We start from the raw sequence: 12,302 nt of genomic DNA, 5'->3' as shown, positions 1-12,302 counted from the left end.
GCTTTCCTTCTGTTTCCAGGTAATTTCTGCACGGGTGAGGTAGAAGATTAGACAGCTATCCGAATGCTGAAGGGCAAACCTCATACTCCCTTAATAATGGTGTTTCTCACCTAATAATATAAATAATTGGCCCATTATCACTGCGTATTTCAGATCCAACCTGTTCTGTGTGTAAACCTCACATCTACCTCTGTTTGCATAATAAGATTGGGGTTTGGAGTAAGGGAACCCTGAATTCGAAACTCAGAGTTCTGCCCCACACTAGCCAAATGACGAAATATATAACTTTACTGAACTTCAGTTTCTTCGACTATAAAATGAAGCTAAATACCTGTCTTTTATGATTCTTATGCACATCAAGTAGACTGTGTGAAGCCCACAGCACTGTTTCTAGCTCATTGTAGGTGCTGGTTGTTACTAATTTCCTTCCCTTTGCTTAAAAGGCAGTAGAAGGAAAGGAGACCTTTTACACTCTGAAAACCAGGATAAACCACATGTCTAAGGTTTTGTGAAGCCTAGTCATAAGATATGGTTTTTAATTGAAAGTGTGTTTTAACTACCAATTTCATATTTTTATGTGTCGGTGAAGTATAGTGTTTAAAACCACAAGTCCTATAGTGAGATTATCCGGGTTCAAACTCTAAACTCGCCTCTTACTAACTTGGACATGATCTTGTGATCATGTACATGTTATTCATCTTCTCTATACCTCGGTTTCCTCTAATATGGGAATAATAACTTGCCTCATTAGAACTGTGAGTGTGAAATGAGATAATACCTAAAAAGTGCTTAGAATTGAGCCCGGCTACATAGAAAGCACTCAAAAAACATTTGAGGCAACATAGATTAAAACCAGAGTGATTTTATGATTTCAAAAAGCAATGAAATTATAGATTTCATCAGAACTTTAGACTCAACAGTCTATAATTTGGCAGTGAAAAATGATGACATCATAAAGTTTTACAGGATGTTCAGCTTAATATAATGTTACAATGCACTGAAGTTTGAATTCTATAAGTAAAAATTCTACATGGAAAAATGTTTTAATATCATTTCCACAGCCCCTTAAAAATTAAAATCTTATCTAGAGGCCCAGTTGAATGAGTTGTGCAGGAAGTTTTATTTTTAGCAGGACCAGTCTAAAGGTATTAAACTAGCATGTTCACTTGAGAGACTAAGCAATAAAGAAAAACCTATTTAAAAGAATATACTTTCCTGTAATAAATAAGCCTAACCTTTTATGTTCTCAGTGCTTGGGAAGGAGAATCTGAAGGGAAAGAAAAAGAGGGGTCGAAAATCTGAAATGGAAAACATTGAAAGTGCGGGACATTTTTATTCATATTTCTCCAGTACTTGCCCTCTTTTCTCCAATGTTAGATATGGAAATGTATAGAATATTGGAATGTACATATTCCCCATGGGCGCACTTGAACTCAAAGTTTGACCCTTTGTACTTCCCCCTTTTACAATTAAAATAGCTCAGCAACTTAGCGTTATATTTAACAGCCATCAAAGGCCTCTTGTAGAACATGGCATTGAGGAGGGAACATTAGGTTAGCCGCTCGGTATGCCAAGTTCTATATTGGCCTAGAGTGTGGAAGGAAGAACATCTGGAGCATTAACTGCCATTCATTTTTTAATTATGGAGCTTTTCACTTACTCTTCTTGGGGTTTTAGTTGACCTCTTCTATCTCCTTTGTGGCTAGTTCACATCTCCTATAATATTCTCAGAGCTGACTGAAAAGCAAGAAGCCCTCATTAAAGAATGGGATCTTTTGTTCCCCACTGAGGGTGGATCCAGCTTTACCTTAGATGACAGACAGCAGAGACCTTGCTGACGTTCATGATGCCAACATCTGCTGGCATCATGTTTTTCCAGTTTTGCTAGAAAGAGTAGCAACAGATAAGTTTGCTATGAAGAAATCCACTTGCCTTTCATTTTGATAAAAAGTGTGAAATACAGGACTATTTATTAAGAAGGCAGATTTTGTTCAATGACAGTAACAGATGGTGCCCCTCGGGAAAATAAACTGTGTAAAGAAAGAGGCAGGAGGATGGTCCCACCAGATGCAAACACTGTTTTTCATTTCACATCAACATACATATAAGGAGCCTAAAAGAGGCTGGCCTAGTTTGGCAAACTGTGACCCACTGGCCACCTGTTTCTATAAATAAAGTTTTGTTGAGACACAATTACACTCATTAGTTTACATATTGTCTATGACTACTTTCACAGGAGAGTTGAGAAGTTGCGACAGAGATTATGATGGCCCAAAAGCATACAATATTTACTACTTGGCCCTTTATAGAATAAATTCACCATCCCCTGGTCTAAGACAATTCCTATTCAATGATGCCTCCAAAAAGCTATATCAAGGCAAGGGTGATTTATTGATTCACTCTTCCCACTCAGTGAAAAGCATCACTAGCTATGTCTTTGTAAGCATTCCAGGGCTGTTCTTGATTTGATGTGGCATTTTTTTTCCCTTTTTCAGGTGAAATGTGAGGCCAGGTCTGCCTTGACTAAGCCGAAGAATAACCATAATAACTGTAAAAAAGTCTCAAATGAAGAAAAACCAAAGGTTGCCATTGGTGAAGAGTGCAGGGCGGATGAGCAGGCCTTCCTGGTGGCACTTTATAAATACATGAAAGAAAGGAAGACGCCAATAGAACGAATACCCTATTTAGGTTTTAAACAGAGTAAGTATACTTGTTTTCGTTTTTGAAATATTAAAACTGCTCAGATTCTTTGAGTTGGAAAAAAATATTTTTGACTCAGGATTATGTTGAAATCCTAATCTAGAGATGATGCTCACTGTTTATGCTAAATCTACAAATCATCTAAGCCAGGAATTTTTTTCCCTGCCTCTTTCCGCTACATTGTTCCCTTCTGGGGCAGTGAGATATTTATAGGCTTGAATCCACTGATTATGACTGGAAATAGACATGTTGAAAGTTTCTCATTTTCTGTTTTGTCAATCTTGAGTGTCTGTAACGCCTTTCTTCTGAGATAATAATATGACGTAGCTTTATCAGACACAGATGTTGTCTGTGAAAAGACAGCTTTTTAAAAGGAGGACATTTAAAGGTGGACAAAACAACAAAGAGAAAACATTTCTTAAGCCCCAAATTTGTTAAGAAATAACAAAAACCCGATGACTTCAGAGGAAACAAGAAATGCACAAATTTGAACTGAAGGCCCAATTTTGAATTACTCTGACATGTACATTTAAGTGTCCTCATATATTTGTAAGTAGAACAGAGAACTCATAGCTAAGCAGAATTCCATAGAAAAAGAGAAGAAACACAGATCCTGTCCTTATTTTACAAATGAATATATATTTTGCCTCTGTCTAGATTTTGTGTCACACAAAGCATGAGCCTCTGGCTTGAAATAGTATTTTCTCCAAACATATCTTCCTAGATTAAAACCATGTGTCATTTTGATGAAGAATGTCAAACCTGCATGTTTTACATAACAATTTACATACCTAATAGCAATTGGCACTGATTGCAAGAGAACACTCACAGCCATTATAAACTTATATAACTACGAATGATTACAATGTTTGTCTGAAAACTGGTTGCTGGAAATAGAAGTAAAATTAATGTACTATGAACAGCTTTGTTGCATTATGCATTGGTTCAGATTAAATCAAGGCCGAGGCAGGGCTCTTGATAGCTTTGAAATAGTGCAAGGTTCAATGAGGCTTTTCAAACGTGTTATGTCAAAAAGCCTTTAAATTTTTTTTTTAATTTTATTATTCATTTCTCTTACCAAGGAATTACTTGAAGTTCAATTTTCCCCTCTTATAAAAGAATCAAATCCATAACAGTCTTATTTCGTGGTATTTGGTACAAATGAACAGGGTTGCTAGCAATTTGGCATAGTTGTTTAATGGCCTAAACATATGCAAACCCTGTAAAGAGAAATCCGTTTTTAAAAAATATATTTTTGCAACATCACACAGGCAAGTTGGGGGACTAAGGAGACTCATGACTCAATTCCTCTGTGATCGAGTATCTTCCTTCCCTTTGATCTGTTGTATCACCGCTGCCTCAAGGGTGAAATATTTGTTTTCCTACTCATTGCAAGGCACCACATGTTAGTGAAATATGATATGAGTTTTTAATATAGTGCTGCCATCAGACCTTCTATTAAAAAGATAATCATATATTAAAGTGGCTGTTATTTATTGATTATGGAGAGTTCTTATCTGAAAGAAGCATAAATAACTGTTTAATCAATGACTTCTTTTTAAATAAGGGTTGAAGAAGACCAACCCCAATTTTGAAAATCACAGTTTTCCCAAGGACACTGTAATTTAGCTTTTCTTGGTCTGCTGATGGCAACAGGATGAAAATTGTGTTGTTCTTTATCCTAAAAGTAGAACCATTTCCGTATTTGTGACTGTTTCTTAAGAAATATTTTAAGTGGTAATAATATATCCTGTTGTTGAATGCCCTTTGGCAAATTGTTTCCTAAGAACTTAGCTCTCTGGGGTACATTAGTATTTTTTTTTCTCTCTCTCATTGAAAAACAAAACAAAACAAAACAAAATGTTTTAATTGACATTTCTTGGAAATATGTTAATGCAATGCTTATCTAAATACTTATTGTCCCTCTAACAGTTAACCTTTGGACTATGTTTCAAGCTGCTCAAAAACTGGGAGGATATGAAACAGTAAGTGTTTAAGCAACTTAAATAAAATAATTTTGCAATCTAAACCCGTCCCCCCACCCCCCCCCCCCCCGCCTTTGACCAAAATGGAGAAAATGAAAAAGCAAACCATCATTGACTGCTTTTTCAAATGGCTCTACACTTTTGGGGGTTTATTGGGCCGCTTTTGGAAACAGTCCCAATTAGTTCCAGGTTTGGCAAAATTGTAAACTTGTCGTAAAAACTACAAGTGGAAAACATATGTAACTCTCCCCTGTCAGGGAAATTAGTTGGGTCTGTAATTTTTTCCCATGTTGAGAAAGGACTATTATTGTACAACAAGCCAAGATTGCATAAAAGAAATTTCCCTTGGCAACATACCTGACATCTGTTCATGTCTAATATGGGAAATGTATTAAAGGCTTTCAAAAGTAATCAGTATTGGCCATTAAGGAATAAAATGCAGCAGAATCTCCTCTCATTCTAAGGCAAAGAAGCTTTATTAGACAAGGGTCAGTGCCGCATAAACAGGAAGTTATCAAACTTATTCAGAACAGGCTCTGACACTCTTTATCAGCTAATTCTAACTGACAGGAACGGGTTATTTTTAGCCCACAGGAAAATATGATGGCCACAGATTTTTACAGCATGTATTTTGAACCAATAAAATGTTAAAGCAACAAACTAAGATTAAAATCTTGAAAGAAGAAAGAGCTACATTAATATAGCACACAGATGACATCTGTAATAAAATCAATTGACATAGGAAGATGTCGTCATTGGAAATATTTTCTCCTCCACACAATGATCAGATTAAGTTGTGCAGTTTCTTCTGCAATTGAATAAGAAATTGTTTTTTTTTTCCTTACGAAGTAACCTGGGATATCTCTATATTGTGGTAAAATGACAGTAAGAGACACAAAGTCAAGAAAATGAAATTCATTTTAGCCCAAACATAATAACTAGTGTTTCTGGCTAGATATAGCATATTGTTTCACAAACTAATATAATGGTTTGATGTCAGGGGCTTGGGATGGGGAAAGATGGCAAGCATTATATGATTCAGATAATCAGGTGTTTACTGTAGAGATACCTGCTGTGAATTCTGACTAAAAACTCTTTGATGCGAATATATGTGCATGTAATATGTTTATTTAATATATGAGCTACACATATATGTTTATTAGGAAATATAATAGTGATATGAACTACATATAAAATGTGCATTTCATAAATACAAATTTATTTGAAATATTTGTTTTATCAAGCGCCCTATGTAAAAATAAATAATGTAATTTTTCATTGGTTGGATCTGTTGAAAGGACAAAGAGACCGACTGCTTGCAACTGTGGGCTCATAGTTTTGCAAAATCTTGCACTAATTATAGCTCTCACCTGTGTGAAAAAGATGATAACTTATTCAGGGTTAGTCTGATAAATTTAGAAGTTAACCTCATAGCCTAGACTTTTAAGTCTAACTTTTGATGTTAAGGATAGGACTATACATTTTTATGAACTGTGACTGCAGATAAGTTGCATGATATTGCACAGTATTACAAAATGTCTTTTTAAACCCAAGAAATCATTATTATTCACTGATAGGGAGTATGCCAGCAAATTTCACAGAATCAGTTTTTCCTGCATTTCTATCTTCTGTATCTTCGTAAGGATTCTATTTTTTCCCCTCCATGTAACAGCCAGTTAGTTGGTAGAATGTATAAAAAAGCTTCTGATAAGTTTCAGGGCATTTGCAATACTCTTTGAACAAATAATATTTATTCTTTTGTTGAATGAATGAATGGACGAATGAATGACCACACATTTAGCAAATCACCTAATCACATATTTACTGAGTGTCTTATGTGTCCAATGCATTGTGTCAAACACTCTGGGAGATGCAAAAGTGTCTAGGCCAGTGGTTCCATTTGCTTACCATACAGGAGAGGCGGGCATTATAAGACAATGTGGGAAAAGATCAGAGCCCTAGTCAGGTAAAGCACTTCCTCACTTAGATATGAGAGAAAGAAGACTTATGGCTCTGATGCCATTTGAGTAGAATTTTGGAGAACGAATGGAATTTAGACACGAAAGATCATGGTCTTCCAGGAAGAGAAAATGAAATGGGGAAATAAAATGTGGAGGTAGAATAAAGTTGGGCATCGAGAGTTTTAGTAACTTAAAGCAGAGTGACTAGGTGGCTGGGACAAATGACCATGAAGGAGAGTCCAGAGAGAAGGATGGAGGCAAGTAAGGAGAGACCTTGGCTGCAGGAGATGCATGAAAGCTTGGTAGCAAGCTAAGTGTTATGTGTTGCCATTTATTTTGCCTTCACTGTGTGTTTAGGTAGAGTAAAGTAGAGAGAGGCCGGAAGAATGTGGAGACCAGATTGGCATCTGCCTCTTATCTGGTTATGAGCTTCATGTCTCTTCAGCCAAGCCACGAGAGGACGGGCAATCTCTGGGATGGCCCTTTTCCTTCTTCCTTCTCCACTCACCCTTCAACTCCCTCATTGTTCATTGGGTCTTTGCCATTCTTCACAACAACACTCCAAATTTTTTCATCTCATTTCAGATAGTGAATCTACAATCTTTCTTAAAAAATCTACATATGGGGACATAAACCGGATGAAACCAATTGATGGGATTTTCCTTCCCTTTCTCTCGCTCTCTTTCCTTCCTCCCTTCTTTCCTACATTCCTTCCTTTTTTCAAATGCCTCATACTACCTGTTAGCCCTGTGGGCACTTAAGTTTGCCACTTCCATTCAACATTTAAGCTTTTGAATCTCCTAAGTACAGAATACATTTTTCTGTTGGTATATTTTGGTGAATAAAACTGTGAAATGTTCAGCGAGGATTCAGTTTTGAAGTTAGTCCAAAAGATGTATGAAAAATATTCAAAGTCTGGGGACTTAAGTTATCATCACAGTGTTGTTACCAGAGGACACTTATCAGTGAAACTGTCTGATACCAGAGCAAGTGTAGACTTGTCATTTAGAGCTCAAAAGAGATCTTAGAATCTTCTAGATCAGTGGTTCCCAAAGGCTACTCAACAACGGGGGCTCAAATTTTTAATACGGAACTTTAAAGTATAAGTAGTTGTCTAAGCCTGTACTCTGACATATTAACTCTGTGGTGGTGCCTGAGCCTCAGAGCCTGAAAATCTCTCTTTTAAAACTGCCCAGGTGATGTTAATGCAAAGCTAATACTTAGCTTACTGGTTCTCATGGGCCCTAGCTTCAAAATGTGGCCCCCATTTAAATCAAGCGTCAAAGATTAGAAAGGTATCTTTATGCTGCTAATAAATAAACATGCCAGCATATTAACATTTCATTGGCTCAAAAGCAACACCAAGTTCCCAATGAATGTTTTTCCATTTGGTAAAGTGGTGATATAAATTGAGAATCGGTAAGCTATTTTCATTCTGAGAGAAGGCGCAGCACCCTAACATTTCATTTTTTATGAATTGGTGTTGAAAGAGATTCTTGCCATGCTCCAGTTCATACCTTCATTTTGCAAATGAAGAAACTGAGGCACAAGTAGGTGAAATGAATTGCATGGGGGTCATCATACATTTTTCAGATTCTGACCTGCTGAGAATTTGTGCACAATTGTCTCAACCTCCATAGCACCACTGGAAGGAAAGAGATTCATAAACGATTATTCTTTGTGCCTCCCATTCCCAGCGGTCTCTTATGTATCTAGAATGCTTTCTAGATACTTTGGATGATGTTTTGGAAAAAGGATCTAATAACCTACCTTTGAGAGTAGCATCTTTCAATCAGTTCTCTGTATCTTACATGATCCTTAGTAGATAAACTATTACTAGCTGAGATTTTATCTGATTCTTGAGAAAAATGTGTGAATTTAGGAGATGGGTCAAGAAGTCTGGATGATGTAAATATTCAGTAATAGTAAAAAATTTCAAGTTTAGAATCTGTAGCTGTATCTCTTCTGCTGTTAAGTTGTGATTGGATAAAGGCATCTCTCTGGAATTCCCTCTGGTTATAAAAAGAAGCCATTTTAATTGGTTTGTTTTTGTTTGTGGTTATAAACTATTTCAAACCTTCTGGTTTGAATTGCGGATTATGGATTATTTCACTTCAGTTCTTTACAACTCTCAAATTGAATTAAGAAAGAAGAGCATAAGTTTTATTTTAAGTCTTTACAGCATTCTACTAATGTCTATATTCAGTTCTCTCGGCCTCTTCTACCTCTGCTGGAAATGTATATCGTATCTCTGCGTCCTTAGGTTTAGAGATCGTGAACGTATTGAATGGATTCGATTTCCTAAAAACCAATATCCTGGCATTTTGATTGGTTGGCAATGAGGACCCTTCCTTTGTAGTCATGTATCCAACTTCTCCTCCTAAACATTTTCAAGTATAGGCACCTACAGTTGAAGCAGAGCTGGATGAAGTTTTGCTGATGAGCTAAGAGGCTTGCCCTTCAGTCTCTGATGAAGCAATTAAAGCTCAAAAGTAGCTCGAGGTATTACCAGGATGCAGCGTGTAAAGGATGATTTGTTGAAGTGACTTCTATTTGGCTAACCATTTGATGGCATGCCAGAGGCAATATTTGGAGAGAAGGTAGTAGGGCAGGGAAATAGGTCTTATCCTAAAGGCAGAAGACTCCAGTCAGGAGTGCCTTCTTAGAGCGTCAGCTAGCAGCCCCATCTTTCCCCAGGGGTGAGAAAGGATCATTATTTCACATCTGGGAGAAGAAATCACTTGTCTTCCTGCAAGAAGGATTAGGCTTTGACAGTATTTAGACACCCTCTGAATCTGACCCCAGTTCTTTGGACAGACGAAGACTCTTGCTTAATTCAAAGTTCTTGAGGCCAAAGATGATGTCATATAGTTTTGAAAGGCTCCAGTTCCTGGAGTACTACCAGGAAAAAAAAGTCATCTTCCTTGAATTCTGTCCGCCCTCAAGGTGTCCTGAGAAAGAGGCTTTTTCTCAGAGCAGCTGGGGCAACACTATTTGCAGGAAAACTCTTCTTTCGACTTCGAATTTCCTACACATTCTTAAGCCATGGAAACAGTGAAGTCCTGAAAGATTTCTGATTACTGTTTCCTCACCAGGCCACAAAAATTCCAAGATTATTTCATCCCTACAACCTCAAAGTTAGTGAAATCAAAGCACTAAGACCGTGTCTTGGGTCAAAACGGTTTTTCAATATTTTTAAGTGACAGGATATTTTCATCAAATAAATTGTGAAAGGGACAGTTCCTTTCCCACGTACTCGACCGGTTTTCTTGGCAGGGATGGGCCTTGTGGAGAGTTCGTTTCAGGCCACCTTACAGCATCACCTGGGTTCTAAAGAGCAGTTTGAAAACCACTGTATTTATGAGCAATAAAAACTTCACGAACGTAAAAGGTTAAGAGAGCTTTTCACAGTTTCTTGGGTCTTACCACACTAGGGAGAGAAGTTAACTGTCAAGTGTCTTCAAAGTGAGATGCAGCTTCACACATGCTTAAACTGGTGTATTTTTCTTGGGTGTGGTCTGCTCAGTTTTTCATCTTGCTTTATGGTTAATCGTATGGGGTTGTGCTTCCTGCTAAATTATGGACCCTTGAAAGCTGTACCATCTCCTTCTTTTCATGATATCTCTCTCTACCCTCAACTCTCCATCCTCCCCCGTCCACCTCCATGCCTCTGTACTTGGCACAGTACTCTAAAATGGGACGTAGTAGAAGGTGAGTTGATGTCATGAATTCCTATCATGCCCTAGAAGGAGATGATAGAAGCACAATCCAAGAGAAATAACTGCCTGGATGACTTTGGCCATTTTCTCTAGGAAGCAAAGAGCCAGAAGTTCTTTGTATTCTTAAAAACCTAAAATAAAATAAAGGCCAAGTTGAAATGGGAACATGACCAGGAGGCTTGAAGCTTAGTGAGAGAGTTGATTACACTAACCCCTTGGCTAGATTAAACTTTCCAGCCGAATAGGGCTGGATGCTAGATATGGGGAGGCAGACCTTGGTTCTGCCCTAGGTGGGGGTTTATAGCTAATATACATCCAGAGAGGACATTGGACAACAGACTAAAGACCCTAAGCAGATAATTAGTCACAACAAAAGTATAATAGTACAGAAGGCAGATTTATATAGGTGGGAACACGATGCCCAGTACCTGGCTGGGAGGCTTCCTCCTGTTCTTTTCTCTGTCCTTATAAACTCTGAGACCCATTATAAGTTTGGACAACCGGAAGATTTAGACATTTCTTGCTTTAGAGCCCATAGTCAGCATTTGAATTAAAAATGCACCTAAGCACAAAAACTAGAGACATGTACCCAAGAGAACTGTGTACTTAAAAGCAGTTGGAAAGAGCACATTTTACGACTTTCCTGTGGAAAGAAAATATCTCAAAATGGCCTGATTTATCCAGACAGGCCAGAGGAAGCGCAGTAAACAGAGAGACCACTTCCTTGAAGGCCCAGCCCTTGTCCTCACTCCAGATGAGTACTCAATGGTAAAATTGTATTTAAAGACCAGAACCTGCTAGCGGGGAGCTAACGCAGACCTCTAGCCAGCTCTACATGGCTTATTAACACCAAGTGGTGCTTGATACTGGCTTCCCACTGCCATAATTTCAATCCTAGGGTGAGGAAGATTTTTTTCTTTTTGATACTTCATTATTTATTTTTCAAGAAGTTCTGTCATCTCTGTGATAGGCAAGCATTTAACAAGGATTCCCTTGCCTAGATAACGTCCACACATTCAATATCCCTATCAGCGGTAGTCGCTTCTTCTTTACATTTTTCACAATCTGTATTATTTTCTTTATATATTTGGTCAGTTGTTTATTTTTGGCATCCTCCACAAGGATGCAGTCATGTTGCATGTTGGGTCTGGTTGTTATTGTTGCATCTCAGCTGTTAGCATAGTACCCAACAGATGGGAGATGGTCAATAAATGGTGAATGAATGGATGAGTGAATGGATGGATTCAGATATAATTGGGACTTACCCATGACGCAGTGGTGAACATAATAAAAAACCTCTGTTGTAACTAGAGACACAAGTAGTCAGGGTAGAAGAACCATAATTTTACTTGCTACTTCAAGAGAGTAAAATCTCAGAGCACTGTTAACCTGACCCACTCCTTTATATTTTTGCTAACCTCATAGCTATTCTAATTGCCCACTAGCGAGAGACCAGAAGCCCAATGTTGAGGCCTTGTAGCAGAAGGTGTGCTTCCCACATTCATCTGTCTCATTTGAAGCAAAAAACCCTCAGAATTCTGTTATTATCACCCTGCTATATGCGTGGGCTATTCATCAGTTCATTCTGATGTGGAGGCTGCTTTGATATAGTAGAAAAAAGTCTGCTCTTGGGACCATAAGACATCAGTATAAACCTTGGTATTGCCATTCTGCTGCTGTGTGCCCTTGGGCAAGTCATGCAACCTCTCTGAGTCTCCCTCCCTTCTGTGAATGAGATTCCTATAATCTGCCTCACAGGCTGAGAGGATTAAATCATATCATAGATGTGAAAACTATAAAATATGAAATACAGCACACACGAGATACAAGAATGACAAAAGTGATGGTTTCTTCTGAAGTGATTGCAGGCACATACGTAGGCTGTTTTCTGCCCTGCTGGGCTCCCCAGGGCCCACACACCTCATCTGAGGGAAGGG

The 12,302-nt window shown here is 38.0% G+C and overlaps 1 protein-coding gene across 2 annotated transcripts in view; it reads left to right on the top strand.

The window, feature by feature from the left end:
• The window catches only part of ARID5B (AT-rich interaction domain 5B), a 167,506-nt gene that overhangs the window by 130,424 nt on the left and 24,780 nt on the right, over positions 1–12,302 (top strand). For both annotated transcript variants that reach the window (XM_006915600.3, XM_006915601.3), the window contains 2 exons: positions 2,496–2,700; positions 4,633–4,685. In XM_006915600.3, coding sequence (XP_006915662.1) covers positions 2,496–2,700; positions 4,633–4,685 — 258 coding nt within the window. The remainder of the gene's footprint in view (positions 1–2,495; positions 2,701–4,632; positions 4,686–12,302) is intronic.

The sequence above is a fragment of the Pteropus alecto genome, unplaced genomic scaffold, assembly GCF_000325575.1.
Source record: "Pteropus alecto unplaced genomic scaffold, ASM32557v1 scaffold155, whole genome shotgun sequence".
NCBI classification, from domain to species: domain Eukaryota; kingdom Metazoa; phylum Chordata; class Mammalia; order Chiroptera; family Pteropodidae; genus Pteropus; species Pteropus alecto.
Note: the sequence above shows the minus strand (reverse complement) of the source record. Positions and strands in the feature narration are given on the sequence as shown.